Below are 21,459 nucleotides of genomic sequence, written 5' to 3'. Positions count from 1 at the left end.
AAGATATATTTGTTTGGATCCTCTCTTTTTAGCTAAACCATTCTGTGAAGAGATGCTAAAGAAAGAAACCAGTATTACTGCAGACCTATTTTGTGTTCTACATACATTTGCCTAACCCTATGAAAGAATGTCTTAGAAAAATTACCTTCCTTATTAAATAAAAACCAGACTCTCTAAGTTCAGTAGAAAGATCTGGTGAGAAGGGCAACAATTACAAATACATAGATTTACCTTAGTTTAACCTTGTAGTAACTAAAACCACAATTTTGGACTCAAAGAAGTGTTAATTAAACATTCTAACTCAGGTATAAACCTTTCTATTTTTTCCCCAAAGTATATAGCTATGATAAGGCAAGCCTAGGTTGTTCAGAGAACATTTATATAAAGTTATAAAGATTACCATGAATTTACATAATCTGATTCACATACCCTTATACCATCTGCAGAAATTGTCCCAGGAAACAGAAAAGATCTTTCCTGGTTCCTTTTGTTATGTGACAACATGTTGAACGTAACTTTTACTACTTACCTAGAAATAGAGGAAAATATCATTTTCTTCTTCCAACTTATCTAGGACTCATCTCACAATTCTCATTTCCTCTATCATAGCAACCAACATAGTTTTATTTCTTAGACCCTTTTTATGTCTATAGAAGTATGGCTTGTGTCTTGTGACTATGGTATTATATTAAAGCACATATAGACATGTCACCAGTAACCATAAGAGTCCTACAATAACATAGTAATTGTGGTGGTAAACAGTTTTCTTGCAGTTGTGTATTAATTGCTCTAAAGCTCCAGTGGTTGAGTAACTCTTGGCCAGAGTCATAATTTAAACATAGAATTCTGATCCCAAAACCTATGTACTAACATTATTTGAAAATGTTGATTCATTTTTAGAGATTTTAATTAAATCCTGCTTTTATTTTCTGTGGATCAACAAAGTTCTCTGTCTTTAACATCCCCTGGTGTTTTATTTTATCATATAATCTTTCACCATTTTTGGAAAATCCTTTTATCATTACAATGAAAGATCTTCATTTCAGTATTGTAACATTCTTTAAAATCTTAATATGTTGGAATTCCTTACCCTTTTGTACTCAGTCTCCCATACTCAGGCACTCGCCAGAACACAAAACAGAATAACTAAAGGCATGCTCTTTTCCTGGAAAGACAATTTGCCATAAATCTTTTGTGCTGTCCTGAAGGAAAGCTCAATTCTTGACAGCCATTTGAGAAACCTAGACCCTGCCTCACAGCCTACTACGGGAAACAGGCAAGTAATCCACAGTTAAAATGCAGTAGAATATATATTATGATGGAGTTAGGTATGCCCAAATACTGTGGGAGGCCAGAGAAGGAATACCTAACACAGCTTGGAATAGCTGTTGAGTGCTTCCAGGAAAAGTTGATACTCAAAGAAACAGATGTTTAGCCATAAGGGGAAAAAAAAGAGAAATATCTTAGAGGCGGAAGGAATCACCTGTGCAAAGGCATACTGCACGGACATTAGAGGAGACTGAAAAGGTATGATTAATTAGATAGATTGGAGAACATTGTACATGGAGAGGTATCTGAAAAGGAGACTAAAAAGGAAAACAGGCTATGTAACAAATCCCTTCATATGTAACTCCAAAAATTTTGGATTTTATCCCGAAGGGAACGGGGAGCCGCTGAGGGTTTTAAACAGGAAAATAACCAAAAGAGTAGTAATAATGATGAAATATGGGGAGCTCAGTGTGGGGGGTAAGAAGAGACTAGGCTGATTTATAATTTTCAGTCAGTTGAGCAGAAAGCTAAAGGAGGAGAGCACCTTTTACTATGCTAAATAATGTAGAAGGAAAAAAGGATTGGTTTGGGTAAAAAGATGGAAACGATGAGCATGGTAGGCTCAAAGTACCTTTTGGTTTTATAGATCTTGCTCATAAGAAAGGCTTGGAGTGTGTACTAGTCAGGATTATCCAGAGAAACAGATCCAATAGGATATACATAGATATGTATCAGAAGAGAGTTATTTTAGCAATTAGTTTACATGATTTTAAAGGCCAGGAAGTTTCATGATCTGCCTTCTGCAAGTTGGAGAACTGGAAAAGTTAGTGATAAAATTCAGTCCAAATCCAAAGGCCTAAGAATCAGTGGGCTGATGGTAGGCCTGAGAACCAGGATTACTGATGTTCAGGGGCAGCAGAGAGAGTGAATTTGTTCTTCCTCCACTTTCTTGTTCTTTTCCGGCCTTCAGTAGATTGGATGCTGCCCACCCACACTGGGAAGGGCCATCTGCTTTTCTCAGTTCACCAATTGATGCTAATCTCTCTTGGAAACACCCTCATAGACACACCCAGGATTAATGTTTTACCAGCTATCTGGGCATCTCTTAGTTCAGTCCAGTTGACACATAAAATTAACCATCACAGAATAGAAATTGTGAATTTGTCAATATGTAATTTGAAGCAATGAGTTTGTGTTCTTCAAGAAAAGTATGCAAAGTGGGGGCACCTGGGTGTCTTGGTTAAGTGTCCAACTTCCACTCAGGTCATGATCTCACAGTTTGTGAGTTCGAGCTCCACGGTTTGTGAGTTCAAGCTTCAGTTTATGAGTTCGAGCTCTGTGTCGTGCTCTGTGCTGACAGCTCAGAGCCTGGAGCCTGCTTCAGATTCTGTGACTCCCTCTCTCTGCCCCTCCCCCACTTGCACTCTTTCTCTCTCTCTCAAAAATAAACAAACATTAAAAAAAAATTTTTTTAAGTAAATTATGCAAAGTAAGGAGAAAAAGGAGATTGAAATTGGAAGCATGAGAGACGTGTAACATATATGGGATTGGTAAAAAAGAATGAATAAGGTAACATACAAAGAAACATACTACAGTACAGGTCTCTTCTATCTATTCCCTTCAAGGTTAGAGCAGTATAACAGGTACTGTAAGATTGTTAGTATTATAGGAGGTAAAAAAAAGCCAGTACATTTGAGTTGTTTAAGAAAATAAAATTGATTTGCTGTAGACCTTATGAACACCTTTAACAGGCCATTCATCATCAATTTTCAAGATGTGTTTGTCATTTGTAGCATCTTCTAAACTCTTTTGACAATAGAATCCTTTTTTAGAAGTACCTTATGGGGGCGCCTGGGTGGCTCAGTCGATTGAGCTTCTGACTTGATTTTGACTCAGGTCATGGTCTTGGGATTGTGGGATTGAGCCCTGTATCCTACTCCACTCTGAGCATGGAGCCTGCTTGAGATTCTCTCTCTCTCTCCCAATGCCTCCTCCCCCGCTTGCACTTTATTTCTCTAAAATGAAAAAAAATAAGGGCACCTGGATGCCTCAGTAAGTTAAGCATCCAACTCCTGATTTTGGTTCAGGTCATATGATCTCCCTGGTCCTGGGATTGAGCCTGTGTTGGGCTCTGTGCTGACGGCGGGGAGCCTGCTTATGATTCTCTCTTTCGCTACCCCTCCCCTACTCGTTCTCTTGCTTTCTCTCAAAAATAAACAAACGTTAAAAGAATAAACAAATTTTAAAAATTAAAAAAAAATAAGTACCTTATGAAACCAGATTTTGTAGAATCACATTTCAGAAACACTCTTTTTGAGCAAACTCTAAGCTTCGGCTTTCAACTTCTAATGTTTGGATACTCATCCCCAGTGCCACCCTAACCCACCCTCTTGGGAGGGGAGGGAAACAACATAAAGAGAGGTAAAAGACAAAGAAATAGAAATATTTTCAGCCTATCAAAAAGAGCTAACTTCTTAAATGTATAAGGAGCCCTTGAAAATCCAGTAGAGAAATAGGCAAAGGCTAGGAGCAGACCGATCACAGAAAAGGAAAAATAAATAGTTCTTTCTTAAAAGTTTAATACGGATATTCAACCTTACTCATAAGAAAATGCAAAATAAACTATATCGAGATGCTGTCTTCACCTTTCAGATTGGCAAATATCAAAAAGTGTGGTAACTACTGGGAAGGGTGTGTTAATGAGAAATACATTAGTATAAACTGATATCTGGTAATGTCAAAAATGTAAATTTCTCTGAAGCAATTCCACTTCTAATAATGTATCCTACAGATACACTTACACATTTATGAAATGATGTTTGTACAGAGATGTTCATTGCAGCATTGTTTGTAATAGTAAAAGGTTGAAAATAACTTGAATGTCTATCAATAGGGGAGTAGTTAAATAAATTATGATACATTGTAACAGTGAAATACTGTGCAGCTATTAAGTGAAGCAGCCCTACATGTACCATTTGGAAAGATCTCTAAGCTCTATCATTAGGTGCAGAACAGTGTGTATAGTATATTATCATTTGTATTTTTAAAAGAATATACATATAATTGCTTTTACATGCATAGAATATCTCTGAAAAGCTTTACAAGAAGCAAAGAATGGTTGCTTTGGGAGACAAACTGTATGGTTGGGGAACAAGGTTGAAAAGGAATCTCAAACTTGCAATCTAAATATTTCCAAAGTGTTTTATGGCCACAAGCAAAGAGCCTGGGAAGAGCCACGCCTCCTCCCTTTCTCACCTTAATCTCATCATAAATGATCTACTCTGTATTTCCCAGTCTGGTAATGTTTGAAGAGAATGAAAGGGATATGAAGCCTCTATCTGTGTCTTTCCTTTTGTGGGAGTTTTTTCTTCCCTTCATAGTCTTTAGCAAGCCATCAACACAGTGAGTTTTTAATCTCCTTTTTTCCATTTAAGATCATGTTAGCTGGTAAGGACTTGCCCTGAGAAGGATGGGATGAGGAAGATATAATAGTGGCCAACGGCAAATGATCAAAATACATAAATCATGACAGAAAAATAAGAGCTTATAGTCCAGTCTTCTCCTGATGAAAGTTCATGTGTAGTGGAAAAGTATAACAATGTTTTCAATTGTGAAATAGCATTTGGTACCTACTGTGAAAAATCTAGATTTAAAGATTACCCTTCAAAAAGAACCAGAAACACAACTATCTCAGTAATTTTTATGTCTTCCAAATGTTTCTTTCAGATGATTACTAGTTTTAAAAAAACAACAACAACCACCTTAGAATGAAGGAGAGCCCTTACTTTTCCTCTTTTTTTAAAAACAATTTCTCATAGGAAATAACATGAAAGTAAATGCCTGAGAGCATGGGAAAGGATCCTTGGCATATTTTCAAGGTAGTCTGATTATGTCAGATTAATGATGATAGAACAAAAAGGTTGTTAAATTTACCGTCAGCTCTCATCTCCCGTCAGCTTTCCAGTTCTCCTGGGAAGTGATAGTCTTTGAGGAAAAGGAATGTTAATGTTTAAGTGTAGACACCTAATTTCTTCTCAGAAGACCCTACAAGGAGAATGTGAATATTCTGTGGCAAGCCTCCAGAGATAGGTTCTGTTCCTGTTAGGGAAGTGAAGATCTCTAATTCTAAGAGGGTTAATTCAGGGTGAAGATATTTTGAAAACTTCTATATAGTTACTCGTGGTAAACCATCTTCTCCAATACATCTGTAACTATAAAAAAAATCAATATTTTCATGTCAATAAAACTAAAAATAGGGAAAGCCCAAAGAAGAAAATGATAGTGGAAAAAAGACTCTGAGGTAGCTATGAATTGTGAGGCCATGGAATGTATTGCTCCAAATCTCAATGTAAATGTTATTTGTCAGGCACAGCATTTTATATAAAAAAATGTGGCATATTCTTCAAAAGATCTGTCTACAGTGTGGCTACAGAAGCCATTTTCCGGATAACGCAGTGGCTGGTAGAACCTTAAGACAGGTTTTAAAAGATCTAGACCTTAAAGCACAGAAGATGTAAGGAAATTTAAAGATAAATATATAGAGCGGGTTATGTGGGAAATCTGTAATTAAAATTATAAAGCTCAGCTATTATGTAAAAAGAATATCATAACCCTTTTTAACATTAGCAGTAGTGATTTAATGCAGTCTGTGCATGTTGAATGACTGGTCTGCCCTGTTATGTAGGCACTTTTTTTTCAACCTCTGTGGCCTTAATGTTTGATCCTGACAGGATTTGCGTCACTGATCCATATCACTGCCAGTGTGATGTCAGCATGTGGGTGTGCAGTTACTGAGAGATAGTTAATCTAATGTGCTGCAGTAAAATCTCAAGCACTATTTCCTACTAGAATAACAAAGAATGATTCATCATTGTTCACATTAGACTGATACTAAAAATAGTAGTGTTCACAACCTGCTGCATCCATGCATGTTACTATCACAGCCTTTGTCGCTTTCTAAACAAGAACATTAAAAATAACTTCTTTAGAAACAGGTACTTGACAAATACATCTCCTACTTGAAGTTTTTTATCTATATACAGTTCAATTTAGTGCTAACTAAATTGTACCCATGATATGATAGTCCTTCAAACTTTTTTTTACTTAGTGTGCTTATCACTGATAAATCTAAATGCTTACTAGCAAATCTAATTATATAAATTTTTAATTAGCTGTACACAGATATATGAAATTACCCATAATTCTGGATCATACTCAGACCCCTAATTTAAGCAATCCATTTTATCTAACCTTATATATTTTTTTTCAACGTTTTATTTATTTTTGGGACGGAGAGAGACAGAGCATGAACGGGGGAGGGGCAGAGAGAGAGGGAGACACAGAATCGGAAACAGGCTCCAGGCTCCGAGCCATCAGCCCAGAGCCCGACGCGGGGCTCGAACTCACGGACCGCGAGATCGTGACCTGGCTGAAGTCGGACGCTTAACCGACTGCGCCACCCAGGCGCCCCTATCTAACCTTAAAAAAGAATAATGTATTTTCAAGGAAAAAGCCCTTAAACATCTAAACAGTGAATAATGACTTTAATCTTTTCTTTTTCTTCTGTAACTCTCAGCATTACTGTTCCCAAATTATAATCACCAACTTATTAAATTCCTGGACTCAAGGCCTGTGCTAATTGCCTGCCTCAAGTGAGTGAATGTTGCCAAGTGTTTTGTAGACTTATCAAATAAGCATCTACTATTAATAGGGTGATTTTATTTGGTCCCAGTTTGTCTAGGACAGTTCCAGTATATATATATAACTCTCATCTTGGTGTCCAACCAGCTCAACATTTGCTCCAGGGTTTTCATTGTTTAACAGAGTATAATTTAGTGTTTCATTAAAATAAACTGTAATGCGGGATCCCTGGGTGGCTCAGTCGGTTAAGAGTATGACTTCTGGTTTCTGCTCAGGTCATGATCTCACAGTGTTCATGAGTTCGAGCCCCACATCAGGCTCTGTGCTGTCAGCACAGAGCCTGCTTGGAATCCTCTCTCCCTGTCTCTGCCCCTCCCCTTCTCTCTCTTTCTCCCTCTCTCTCTCTCAAAATAAATGAAAATAAACTTTAAAAAAAAATCTGTAATGCATCTGGTCATCTACCATTTTGTATTTCTGGCTTCTGCCATGACCCCCTCTAGTAAGCAGTATATCCATCTCTTGTTTTCACTTTAACCTATGATTAAATCTTAAAGGCAACTAGAGTAAATTGTTTCTTTTTTTCTAACCCTTACCAGAAGCAAGTCAAGGACAGCAGTTAAGGTACTTAGAAGTAAAGCAAAGTGCTTAGATCTAGAGGGCTAGGGTCAGCTGACTCCTTTCAGTCTCCTCATAGTGGTGGCTGCTGAAGAAGTATGTGATGCTGCTGCCCCTACTGGCCACTTGGCGTCATGAGGTAACCATTGGGAAGCGTATAGGTTAGATGAATGTAAAGTACATGCAGGAAATAAAATCTAAATCTCCCTGCCACTGAATATATATATATGGAAAAAAGTCTGAATGGTTTTGTCATTTATTGTATAAATCTATACTTATTATTGGCAGTGATTTTTTTTTTTATTTTGAAGTAAACCCTTTCAGCAACAGTGAGCTAAAAAAAAATCTAAATTTGGTTAAATATTTAAAAGAACCATAAACCATAAATGTTGAAATTTGGAGGTAATTGTGGTCCAGTGAAAATAATTGGGCTGAGATATTTACACATTTCAATAAGAAAAAAATAGAATTATGAATAGCATCTATTTAGCAGAATTTGCTCAGATCTTACCAGATGGCACCTAAGAATCAAGAGTATTCCCAGAATATAAATATTGTAGTCTTAAATTAAAATATTATGGAAAAGAGTCAATTAAATGTGTCAACAGTTTCAAAGTTATTAACCATAAAATGTAATACTTGCAGGCAGTTTTATGAAAAAATTAAAAATGAGACTATACTGAAAAAAAATTTTCTGTTAAAGACCAGGGATATGGAATTAGAGACACATAGAGCTAACAGATTTACTAAACTACATGGATATGTACTAAAAATAACTGTTCTAACACTATTTTAATATCCAGATATTCAATATAAAGAAGTCTGTAAAATATTCTTTAATGTACTTGCATGTTTTTAATTAAGCATTTTATTTTTTAACATTTTTAATAGAGCTTTTCATGCCCTTCAATGTAATAAAAGCAATTTGTCAATCAATAAAGAGCTACATAATTTTAATAATTTTTAGGCCCCTCTTTCACTTTCAGAAGTGTCCTCATTTGGATGATGATAATACGGTTATCCTACCTCTACTGTGTTCTCCCTCTTGCATTACCAGAACTTAGCCAGCCTCGAAAACAAATCCTTATCTCTCTTACTATTAAGAGTTATTCCCAAATCCTTGTCCATAGATTTGGGGAAATTTCACCAGTCTGAGAAATGGGAAAAATAAGGATAATATAGTGGTTTTTCATTAAACTAAATTTATTGAAGTTAAATCCCTTCAGTTTTGAGGTTAAAACATACTTTCTTTATGAATGATGTGGTAATATAGAATAGACTTCCTTCTGTTCTTAATTTCTTTCTTCTTTCCTTTTAAGGTCATAATTTGGTTTAATAAAAAGCTGATTACTGGGGCACCTGGGTGGCTTGGTCAGTGAAGCATCCAACTCTTAATTTTGGCTCAGGTCATGTAGTGACTTTGAGCTCCTTGTAGGGCTCTGTGCTGAGCGTGGAGCCTGGTTAAGATTCTCTCTCTCTCTCTCTCTCTCTCTCTCTCTTTCTCTGCCCCCTCCTCGCTTATTGTCTCTCTCAAATGTAAAAATATAAAAAATTAAAAATTTTATTTTTAAAAAATTTTTTAATGTTTATTTTTGGGAGAGAGAGAGACAGAGTGCAAGTGAGGAAGGGGAAGAGAGACAGAGAGGGAGACAGAATCTGAAATAGCCTCCAGGCTCTGAACTGTCAGCACAGAGCCTGATGCGGGGACTCGAACTCGGGAATGGAGAGATCATGACCTGAGCTGAAATCGAACATTTAACCAACTGAGCCACCCAGTCGCCCTAAAAATTAAAAATTTTAAAGCTAATTACCTTAATGAGTCCCCAGAATTTGTTTTAAAATTTTACTGGCACATAAATCAAACTACTTGGGAAATACTGTATTAGAACATAAATATAGCTATAGATATCTCTGTTCTATTGATCAATCTTTGTCTAATATCTTGCCTCCTAACTTCATCCAGCTGCCCTCAACCCCAGTCAATCCAAAACATACCTGGTTTTTGGATGATCCTCACATTTGCTTACCATTGGCATGAACTGTGTAAAGTAAAACTTTTATTAAATTGATACCTTAATTTAATATAAATAAAGAGGGAAATTATTAGAGAAAGAAAATGCTACTGTGTGGCCAGATCTGCAAGGTGACTAAGGCCCCTAAAAGGGGAAAGAGGAGAAATATGGACAAGCAAATAAGAGAGATTTAAAAGAAAGTTTGACTTGTGCCCAAGAGTAAAGTTACAGGTTCTAATTCTTTGCCCCCCCTATCTTCCTGAGATTATTTGCATATGTCACTGTCAGTTACTGCTGAGCAAGAGACTCCTCCTCTAGAGGACCTGATTAGTTGCAGATATCATTGACCTTTCCTAGTTTCCTTGTCTGCATGGACATGCATCAGTTATAATCTAAGCTGCATGAGTTTAACATATGTTACTTAGATGTTCATTGAGAACCTGTACCTTAATATTACCACAAGAATCAGGATTACTGTCATGGTCAGAGTCAGTCTTTTGAAGGATTAGATATATATTCGTAGAGTAGAATGAGATATATCTCACATCCCCACTCTTAAATTCATGTCTTAATGATTTGAAACCAATTGGTTGAATGAGTCTGGCTCTTAAGTTTTCTAACATGCAATGACCCAGACATATTACAGTCTAAAAGCAGCCTTAATAAGCACCTGATCTTGGTTATTTGTTGGCAGAAAAAATTTTATAAAATGAAAGTCAACTTTAATTTGCCTTATAACTAGCAATCCCTTTCTGCAAGTCCGCTGATTCAGCTGTCTTGCTATCTTAGCTGTTTATTTTGCAACCATTTTTGAGGGTACATTGTTTAAAGTTAGACATTTATTGGTGCATTACTGAATTTTATATATGAGAGAAGTCAGCATGGGGTTATACCTACTTTAGTTTTTTCAAGCCAAATCATTGCTATGCTCTATGGCAGTATGAGACATGCTTTATCTGCATTAACTAGCTTGACAATGTGGTTCTTGGTGTCTTAATTTTAATCATATTTCAGTTCATACAAACCAAAGAGATTTTATGGCCCAGCTCTAGGGAAGACATAAGACCAGCTTCACTCCCTATTTATATTATTTTTTTCTAAATTTTCCCTTTTCTTCAGTTTGTCAGCTATTTTGTTTTGGGTTTTGTTTTGTTATTTTGAGTGGGTTTTGTTTTTTGTTTTTAGCTTTTGTTTTTGTTTCTCTTAAATCTCCTTAAATTACTTTTGGAACAGGTTTGGCTATTAAGTAATTCACTGTTGGGGCGCCTGGGTGGCTCAGTCGGTTAAGCGTCCGACTTCAGCTCAGGTCATGATCTCGCGGTCCGTGAGTTCAAGCCCCGCGTCGGTCTCTGCGCTGACAATTCAGAGCCTGGAGCCTGCTTCGGATTCTGTGTCTCCCTCTCTCTCTGACCCTCCCCTGTTAATGCTCTGTCTCTCTGTCTCAAAAATAAATAAACATTAAAAAAAAAATTTAAAAAAAAAAAAAGTAATTCACTGTTTTCCATATGAGACATCACTCACTTACTAGAAACTTCTTCACAGCAGTTTCAGTGAGATACATTCAGGTACATTTTGCTTTGTTTTTATTCTGTAACTAGCAGATATTTGGGGTGTGTTACATGGGGTCTTCCATCCAAATATTCAGTGCTTTTCTATTTGTAATTTATCTTCAAGTGAATCTTGGTATAATTATGCTGCAATTTTCTCATTTATTTTATAATTTGTAATATTTTTGTTATGTCCTAAACAAGAGACAGTATAATGTAATGGTGAAGAACATAAATTTCAAAGCTAGACCACCTAATTCTATTGACAGCTTACTAGATGTGAGACCTTGCAAGCTACTTAATCTCTTTGTATCTTAGTTTCCTTACCTATAAAATGGAAATAATAGTTATTCCATATCAGATGGATATTATGCAGATTAAATGAGTTAATATCTGTAAAGCACTTAGACCAGTGCCTGGTACCTAATAAGTGCTTATAAACAAAGTCATCCACGTGTCACCTAGTGCTTGTATTGACAAACCTACAAGAATGCTGATAGTTAATGTGTTAAAACGTTATCAAAAAGTACAAACAATTGCTGTGACGTGTCATACAATTGATTTAAGAGAACCGTCTGCAAAATGTTGGAGAGTGTTTTGAAAATAAAAGGTGCAGTTTAAATTTGCTGGAATTGTCATATAATCAGCTAAGAAAGGGAAAATGAAGAATATGGTCATCACTGCATAATGCATTCCTGTAATTGTAGTGTTCTTGATGCATCCTGTTTGTTTATTCCTCTAGGAAAATTGTTTGGTGCACATTCATGAATTAACAAGGTATTTAGGACACATAAAATATGTATATCTTGCATTGTCCTTATTATAACTGTAAAGTTCTTGAAAGTATGGACCATGCCACTAATCAATCCTAGGCATTAAAACTTTATGGCAATTGTGCGGATAGTTGAGAATAATTAAGATGGAGAGCTAAGTCTTGTTAGAAGCATTAGAAATAATGAAGACAGTTGAAAATACTGAACGGGACAGAAATAACCAGTACAGCAAAGAGCTAGTGGAGTATGGAATGGAAATTAGATCAAGAATAGCAGTGGACGGGGCGCCTGGGTGGCTCAGTCGGTTAAGCATCTGACTTCAGCTCAGGTCATGATCTCCCAGTTCATGAGTTCAAGCCCCACATGGGGCTCTGTGCTGACAGCTCAGAGCCTGGAGCCTGCTTTGGATTCTGTGTCTCCCTCTCTCTGCCTCTACTCCACTCATGCTCTTTCTCTGTCCCTCTCTCTCTCTCTCTCAAAAATAAATAAACATTAAAAACTTTTAAATTAAAAAAAAAATGGAAGTGGAGTGGTAACTTCGACCTCGTGAAGGGACAGTGATTCTGCTGAAAATAGAAGAAAGAGGTGAGAAAAGTTTATAAGTAACATTGAAATAGTTCAATTTCATGTTGACATACATGGTTGAGGTGAGGTTGGGGGAAGTCCTTAAAGGGTGGTGGAGATCTCTGATAATCACTCTAAAAAACAGGATAGGTGATTAACCAGGGATAAATTCCTAAAAGGATTCCTGAGCAATGCTGATGGCTAAGTTAAGGTTGGAGATAACTACGTTTATAAACATGACAGTCTGAATGTCATTTGATTTCTACAGTTCAGATCTAAGAGAAGAGAAGTTAATTATTTCATTAAAATTAGGGATTTGGAGGGAGGGGATGTAAAAGAAAGACATCGATGGGAAAGGAAATCAGGCAATGAAGATAGTGTTCAATCAGGAGGAAAGGGAAATCATTATGAGAAAGAACAAATATTGTAGAACAAAGAGAAAACTGGAGAGATGAAAGATAGATGTGGTGGCCAGATACTGAAACATGAAAGTTGGGATTTCAAAGATGAGATTGTAGAATTTTAAGTGATAAGTTCCAAGATGTATCTTTGAAGATGGGTTACTAAAAACAGAATGGAAGAGTTCATGAAAATTTGAGGCTAAGATTTTTGGACATTAAAGTCATTGTGCTGATGGGCTAGAGTAGGATAGAAGGGAAAAAACTGTGAACATGGTGCTGCCATAGTTCTCAATAAATGAGAACAACAATGAGAAGCGGTAGAACTTCATGTCCTATATTTATATGACATGATCTCAAGGAAGAAGAAACTTGAGCCTGAAACTGGAACAACAGTGGTAATGGGAAGCAGCCTTGGAGTATCTGGAGACTGCCTCAGGAGAGAATAGGAAGCCTCTACTCCCAGGGACTGCTGGCAAAGCTGTCCTGGGGGGAGCCAGGTTTCATTTCAAAGAAACACATTAATAGGTGTTCTGTGAAATTGTTGAGAATAAAGGGGAATTTACTTATGGGGGGGGGGGGGAAGGAAGGTTCGAATGAACACAGTGGAAAGACCTGAAAAGATCATCAATCAAAGAAAAAGTCAAGAAGTGGAAACATAGCTGTGTGAGAACATGAGCAAAAATGAGGAAGTGGGCTGAGGGGCTTGCCTTTTGTTTAAGGACTGAAAATCAGAGGTATGGTTAGATTTGCTGAGAGGCTAATTTACAAGCAGATTCTGTTGAGACCAGGACTCTCTACTCTCAGGCCTAGTTCTTCAAGGCAGCCTTGCCTTTTAGTAGGAACTTTGAAATTAACAACTACTCTTTGCCACTTTTGAGAATAGTCTGTTAGTATCTTATCTCCTCTGGAGTCCCTGGCATGTATTTATTGAAACCTGTTTCTCCAATAACCCCTTGCTAGTTCTTTTCCATCTTCTTGGGAGAGGAGGCTTTGAATGTGGTGTACATAATTTTTTTTAAATATAGCCTTCTTATCAGATAACCCTGACTTTGCCTCATTGTGTGCCCTTGGCAAGATACTTAACTGCATTCTGCTTCAGTTTCCATACCTATAAATGATGCCTACTTCAGTTATTGTGAGGATTGAGTTAACACGTGTAAAACACTCTGAATGATACCTGGCACATACTCTGCAATATATAATTGTTTTTGAAAACATGTAGTAATCATACTTTTATTTATAATAATATAACAAATAATAGCTGTCATTTGTTGAGGAAAGAGAAATCGTTATGAGAAAGAAGTACTCAGTACTTTAAATACACCTAATTTGAATCTCACAACAGTGCTACAAGGTTGATAATTTTAACCTTTTTACGGAAGGAAACAGACTAGAAGAGCAATAAATTGCCTTGCTAAAAAATATTGAAGCTTTTATTAAAACTTAAATCTTCTGTTACCAAAATATATTTTCTTTCCACTGGGCAACTTGTAAACAAATCGCAATCATTATCATTTCTTACACATTTACATTAACTATTAACACATTTCCTTAGCTTACATAGTACCATAAGTAATGAAAAGACCTTCAAAAGTTCTTACAGTCTTCTGCTCTCTTGTAACAACATCTTTGGTCTCTATGGGAGCTTGGGTAGGGTGTTCTGAGCCTGAATCATGGCCTGTCTTTGAAGATTTCATCAACATGAGTGACAATGCCATCCACCAGGCATCTGTATTAATGTCCAGGTTAAGTCTTAAAATAAACATACAAACAACAAAACAAAATCAGAAATAAAATGAAACCAACACTTAAAGTGATACCCTTTATTAACTTGAGAAGCAAATGCCAATCTGAAACATGAATCCCATGTTTGAGGAACACATTGATCAAGCCTATATCCTATAGACCATTGTGTGCTGTGGGCATTCTTTTAAGGGTTGAGCATGGAGAGTGGATCAAGTTAACAGAAGGACATTTCAGAGCAAACCTGCTAAATTACTAAATGTTATATGTATCTTAAACTTTCTAAATGGAGGTAGCGGGAGGTAGAGGTAGAGGTAGAGGATAATAAAAACAATTAGAAGATAATGCCTGTGACATTACAGGAGATAAATGAAAACAAATGCCTGTGATGTTAACAGGAGATAAATGAAAACAGAGTACTGTTTTACATCAGATATGTATTTCTGTATGTGTATTTTAATGAGCTTTTGAGTTACTTCAGGAGGAAGTCTGAAAGATCCTCAAATTCGAGGTGGCAGCAGTAAAAACCATTTAATCATTTACTATAGTCCAAACGCTGGCGGCAGGAATGTTTGCTTTTTTTTTTTTTCCCCTCTTCCCTTTCCTCGGGTCACTGCAAGTCACGTGATGAGTATCACATGACTCGGTCAAAGGATCTTTTCCTCTCGCTGCTTGGGGGAAAAAAAAAGCAGAACCGTTCTCCAATTAAAGCTGTTAACGTGTACTACGCTGTTTCCTTGTTGGATTTTCTTGTTCTCTGCTGCTACTGTAAAAACAAAATGAGTGGTAAGATTTGCTGACTGTTTTTGAACATTCTTCTTTCATTTTAAACATAGAAAGCATTGCATTAATCTGAAGTCATGCCGTGTGTGTGTGTGTGTGTGTGTGTGTGTGTGTGTGTTTTCAATAGATGCCAAATGTATTGCAGTGCAAATATTTTAAATTGTGGCCATGTAGTTACGAAAAGATTAGACTCTGTTTGGAGATAGAATGATTTTGCATTCCACAGAATATTATTTTCCAGCGCCTTTATTTCACTAGGTTTTCTTTTTACCGCTAAAATCTGAATATTGGCATCAGATTATTTGGAAGCCATTGTGAAAGCTTAGAAGCTCTTTATAAAGAGAATGTGTAGCACGTCAGCAGCCCGTTGCATTTTAAGAATTTAAACTCAAATTTGCAGTTTCATCAAAAAAAAAAAGCCCTCTTAAATGTGAATGTATGCTAATAAAAAAATAAGAATTAAACTTGAAGTAGATGAAATATCGCCTTTATTAAATCATTGATGGCACTTTTTAAGAAATGGAGGTGAGGGCTTCTCAAATTTCTTAAGACAATTGGTGAATAGAATTGTTTCCTCTTTTAGGTTTTGGAATAGGTAATATGCCCCTAAAAATGATTAATAGCTCTATGATTTGAGGTAGATTTTGCTTAGGTCATATAGATTATTAAGGAGCTGCTGGGTGTATCTACAGTTGTTCAGATACAGCTTCTCTTCTACCAGATGTTCATTTAATGGTACAATCTGTAACAGACTTGGCTTCTTTATTGGAACAGAATACCCCCTCACTGCATTTAATAAGGGTTGTAGTTAATCTTTTAGTACTTTCGATATTTTATTCCAATAGTTCTTTCAAAAGTATTGTTGAAACTAAAGAGGTAAACAAACATTTGCATTAGTAAGCATGCAAGGTTTTAGGGGTTTAGACAGGAATATTCCTGTCCGTAGATAGGAATAGCAACTGAAGTGGTGCTGTAAATATTGTAGTTCTAAATTTATATTTACTATGTTTATATAATGGGACTTAATGTGTTCATTGTTGAATGTTGTTTCACACCAGTATTTTAGATACTAAATATGGTATTCATGAATTGTCTTAAAAAAATTAACCATGTAACATTTCTGCCTCAGGATAAGATTATTTACTTGATAGAGTAAAATGATTACTTCATAGAGAAATGAGTTAATCATTATTCCTGGACTGCAACTAGTAATGTGTTTTCTGCTGGTTTATTTTAGGTTCAGTTTGTTTTGTTGTTTTCAGTATCAGACTTAAATATAATTAAAGAATAAAGTAGAATTTTGTACTACTAAAATATAAGTATGAAGTAGTTTTCAAAGTATATGGTTTGAACTGTAACTGTGTAGTATTTATATATTAATATTTTTAGTAAAAAAGGGCAACCCAAAGCAACTATGTAGTTTTGCAGTTTTAAATGTAATCAGCAATAACTTATTTTTTACTCTGGGGGCTAAAAAACAGCAACAAAAACTTATTCTAATGACTTAAGAATTAATTTGAGGGCCTCCTGGGTGGCTCAGTTGGTTAAGCATCTGACTTCGGCTCAGGTCATGATCTCACAGTCCGTGAGTTCGAGCCCCGCGTGGGGCTCTACTGACAGCTCAGAGCCTGTAGCCTGCTTCAGATTCTGTGTCTTCCTCTCTCTGACCCTCCCCATTCATGCTCTGTCTCTCTCTCAAAAATAAATAAACATTAAAAAAAAAATTTTTTTTTAAGAATTAATCTGACAGGGATTCCTGGGTGGCTCAGTCAGTTAAGCATCTGGCTTTGGTTCAGGTCATGATCTCGCAATTCATGAGTTCAAGCCCTGCGTGGGGCTGTACTGACAGCTCAGAGCCTGTAGCCTGCTTCAGATTCTGTGTATCCCTCTCTCTGTGCCACCCCTCCCACCCCCCAACCACCACTTGTGCTCTCTCTCTTTTTCTCAAAAAATGAATAAACGTTAAAAAAAAATTAAATTTGACATGTGAAAGGAACCACAGCCCCTGGCACATTTGGTAGAAGCTCAAAAAATACTAATTTCCTTTACTAAAATTGCAAATAGAATTTTCAGTGAATTGTCCTAGTTCCCAGCTAAATTTCACATGCTATAAATAATACCTACGCCAGTACTCAGGTTTCAAAAAACTAGTTTACTGTAGTTTTATATGAATTAGCCAATAGATGTAAACCAGCATTATCTTAAAACTATTCTCATTTTCTGTTGAGTCCACCATAGAGAAGTTAAAAGGTAAGTTTTGGATGAAGCCTTTCTGGCCTAGAGGTATAAAGCCCCTCACAAGTTTTATTTTGTAAATTAATTGGTTAATTTTGGCTTAAATGTAGGAAAATCCTGTTCTTTCTTACTCTTTATTTTTTTAAGATAATGAAGAACTTAATTTTCCTTAGAAACATTGGAGCATAGTTCTTAAGTCTCAAATTACATCAGTTGCACTAATGCATAGTATTTAAATGTTCACTAAATATGTTGTAGAGATATATCCTTAAATGAAACTTTCTGGTTTTTGATCTTTATACTACCATTAGGGCAAGCTTAACCTCTCTGCCTTAATTTCCACATCTGGAAAATGGGAATAGAATGATTGTGAGGAGAAAAAACAAAAAACACTTAACACATAGTAAATTAGCGTTAGCTATGTATAATTAGCTATTCTAAGAAAATATTCTGAACAACTTCATATATTTGGTGGGCTTGTCTTGGATGGAAGATTATTTTGTTGAAAAAGTTATTTTTATAGTCATATAGAACATAATTTGGTAGTCTGCCCCCCCGCACAGGCATGTACCTATACACTCCTTACTTCGTCCTAACCACTTGAGTCTTTAACCTTTTCTCTCCCTTCCTCTTCTTTCTTTTGTCTCTCCCTTCCATCTTCCACCTCTTTCTTTCCCCGCCCCCCCACCCCATTTCAGCTCTCTTCACTCTCGTCTTCTTCTTTACCCTTCCCTTTCTCCTGTTATCTCTTCCTTCTTTGCCCCCTCCCCTCCTCTTATGCCTGTATTTCTCCTCCATCCCTTCTTTTCTCCTCCCTCCCCTTAGCATTTACCCTCATGTACCCCCCCCTTTTCCTGCATTCTCTTTTCTCTTTCCTTCTTACCACTCACTTCCTTTCCCCTGTCCCCACCACGAACCACTTTGTTGTTTGGTTGTTACTCCCCTCCTTGCCTAAGAGAGGAGAGTGGCTGTAATCTGGATTTGCTGTAACCTCCATGCTCTTCATTCTGTTTTCCTGAAGTATGTGTAATGTTACCAGTGAAATTTATTTCTTTTCTGCCCTGTGATTAAGTTTTTTCTCCCTTTTTTTTTTTTTTACATAATTGATACCCATTATATGTACTCTGCAGGTTGAAATTCCACATATAAAAAGAACTCTTCCCCCATTACATTCTTCATTAGATTCTTGGGTACCTTTATTCCTAAGAAATGAGTGAGGCTCTTTGATAATGTTTAATCTCAAGTTATTAAAAACTAGTGGGTGAGGGGACAATGCAGTCTAAAGTTACAAAGAGAAAAGGATCTGAAAGTGAGATGCTTCTTTCAAAAAGTCGCATAAAACAAGATTTGAGTTACTAGAAAAAATAAACACATTTTACAAATGTGCCTGTTTATCCCACAAACATTAAGAGAGGAGAGATAAATAAGATAATCTTTATGAAAGTTATCTCAAAAGGATAACAGTAAAAATGAAAGAAAATATAGAATGAGACAAGCTGAATTTTCCTTTTTTTTTTTTCCCCCAGAACTTTTGACTGTAAGAAACAAAAATTGTTCCTTGGCTAAATATGCATGTATAGGATTTTTCTAACTGTTCTCAAACCTCCACAGACCTGACTTACACATTACACAAGAGGCTTTGAACACTAACAAAGCAAATCCCAAATATCTTCTTCCTTTTACTGCTTTTCCCTCTTGACTTTTTTTTCTATTGTTTTTCAAAATATTACTTTTTATATTTTTCACTGATTTATATGCACAGTTTAGTTTGATTCTGGTCAGTGTTTCTGAATTTGCACAATCATAAGATTCACTAGGTATATTTGTAGAGTAAATACATTGACTCAAGACCCCACTGTAAGTATAATAAATGGGAATCTCTAGAAGAACCTGGAAATTGATGTTTTAGAAAGCTCCCCAAGTGGCTGTTGTGATCACCAGAAGGGTTTGAGAAATACAACTGCAGCTAAATAATACTCATTGTACTTTACAGGATAAACTTTTATGTTTTATAGCAGGTGAATCATCTGAATTTCTTTTCATAGTAACACAGTTACTGTTAATTTGAGTGTTTAGTTTAGATGAAGTATTCAAAGTCTAACTCAAATTGTTTTCAACTTTAGCTTGCTCAGTAATCCTGGATTAATACATCATTTCTGTGATCTCTTCAGGTCCTGCTCAGGTTCCAATGATGTCCCCAAACGGTTCTGTGCCTCCTATTTATGTGCCTCCTGGATACGCCCCACAGGTATATTTTTATGTTCTTGTTATATCTACATAATAGGGATCATAATGTTATTGTTTTGACTTTAATTCAGATAAAAAATACCATTTCAGTACTGAAGCTTAACCCAGTACGGTATATCTTTGGTAAGCCTATTTCAAGTATTTTTTTTTATATTTCTTTTTTTTTTTGTTAACATGTATTTATTTATTTTTGAGAGAGAGAGTGCATGAGAGGTAGGGCCAGAAAGAGATGGAGAGAGAGAATACCAAGTAGGCTCTGCACCGTTAACACAGAGCCAGATACGGTGCTCAATCCCATGAACTGTGAGATCGTGACCTGAGCCAAAATCAAGAGTCAGACAGTTAACACACTGAACCATCCAGGTGTTCGTATTTCAAGTATTTTAGTATGTTTAGTATATTTGGACAAGAGGAAAAATTAAGTTGACAGCATCATCGTTTGGTCTTGTCTTTGGGTGTGGAATTATAATAGGAAATTAATTCTAGAACTTTATTTCCCTGAAAATGTGAATAATGTAAGTAATATCTTAAGGTTTAAAGGGCCTACACTAACATTGTTTTAAATTAATCATTTGTTTAGAAGTAATCCTAGACAGTGTTCCATCCTTATTCATGTCTCACAGACACCCATCGTAATTGCGTGGCACATTGTGGTACATAGAAGAAAATTTAGACCTATAGACCTACAGCTGTAAGGACTAAGGGAATTAGTATCATCACACACCTAATAATCCTGTCCTATGTATGCATCACTTGGGAAGCTCTGACTTAAAGAATAAGATACAGCTAACTTACTTGCACAGGCAAACCAAATTAAATTGTAAGGTCTCAGGTGTTCAGTATCTTCTGCTCCTGAGATTCTGTGTAGTCTGCACTCATTGTCTCAAATACTTTTTGGAAATACTCAGTTTCTTTTTTTCGCACTAGAATTTACACTTGAAATTTTCTTCAGGCCCTCTCTTACTTCCTCCCTAATTACGTCAGAATATTGGTAGGATATTGTGGTGGATTCACTGTCCTTTCTGTGAAGCCCCATACTATGAATGGCAAAAGAAGACAATTCTGGTGAAGAGAATGGAAGTAGTATGAGAGTTAGAGTCAGAAAAGCTGGATCCATATCTTATTTCAGACCTTGCTGGCTGCATAGCCTTAGACAAATCAACTTCCTGAAGTCCCTGTGCCCTAACTGTAAGATGACATGATAACATATATGAGATAACATTTGAATAGTATTTGTAAGCTTTTCAGGAGCTGTCTCTATTTTTGTTTGACATATTGACTCTTTAATTTATTGTAGTCTGCATTCTGTCTATAGTATCCTGCTAAATCTGCTCTCTGATACGTACCAAACTCAAAGCCTTTTTTCCAACATAATCCTCTTTGACCCCTAAACATTTGACACCATTGTTAGGATTTACCCTGGATTTCCTTGACATAATGCTGTCCTGATTCTTTCTGCTTTTCTAATTGTTCCTTCTCAGACCTTTCTCTATTTACATAAAGACCATATCTGGTCTTTTCTCTCTGGTGTAGTTCAGTTCAACAAACATGTATTGAATGCACCATGTACTAAGCTCCGTATGTGGTGCTAGTGATATAAAGATGTATTTGGTGCTACTGACAATTTATT

The 21,459-nt window shown here is 36.2% G+C and overlaps 1 protein-coding gene and 1 long non-coding RNA gene across 8 annotated transcripts in view; one reads left to right on the top strand and one right to left on the bottom strand.

Moving 5' to 3' along the window:
* FNDC3A (fibronectin type III domain containing 3A) overlaps positions 1–21,459 on the top strand; it is a 143,367-nt gene that overhangs the window by 59,363 nt on the left and 62,545 nt on the right. For 6 of the 7 annotated variants that reach the window (XM_027064810.2, XM_027064811.2, XM_053215286.1 and 3 more), the window contains one exon: positions 19,754–19,830. In XM_027064810.2, the coding sequence (XP_026920611.1) occupies positions 19,754–19,830 (77 nt within the window). Of the gene's footprint in view, positions 1–15,187; positions 15,351–19,753; positions 19,831–21,459 lie in introns of those variants that run through there. The other variant, XM_015068889.3, reaches the window with a different exon arrangement.
* The window catches only part of LOC106971994 (uncharacterized), a 39,612-nt gene that overhangs the window by 11,390 nt on the left and 6,763 nt on the right, over positions 1–21,459 (bottom strand). The window contains exon 2 of the long non-coding RNA XR_001429783.3: positions 14,423–14,573. This is a non-coding gene — a long non-coding RNA (uncharacterized LOC106971994). The remainder of the gene's footprint in view (positions 1–14,422; positions 14,574–21,459) is intronic.

This window comes from Acinonyx jubatus, chromosome A1 (genome assembly GCF_027475565.1).
Source record: "Acinonyx jubatus isolate Ajub_Pintada_27869175 chromosome A1, VMU_Ajub_asm_v1.0, whole genome shotgun sequence".
In the NCBI taxonomy this organism is placed as follows: domain Eukaryota; kingdom Metazoa; phylum Chordata; class Mammalia; order Carnivora; family Felidae; genus Acinonyx; species Acinonyx jubatus.
The sequence above is the reverse complement of the archived record's forward strand: the minus strand, read 5'-3'. Positions and strand labels throughout refer to the sequence as shown.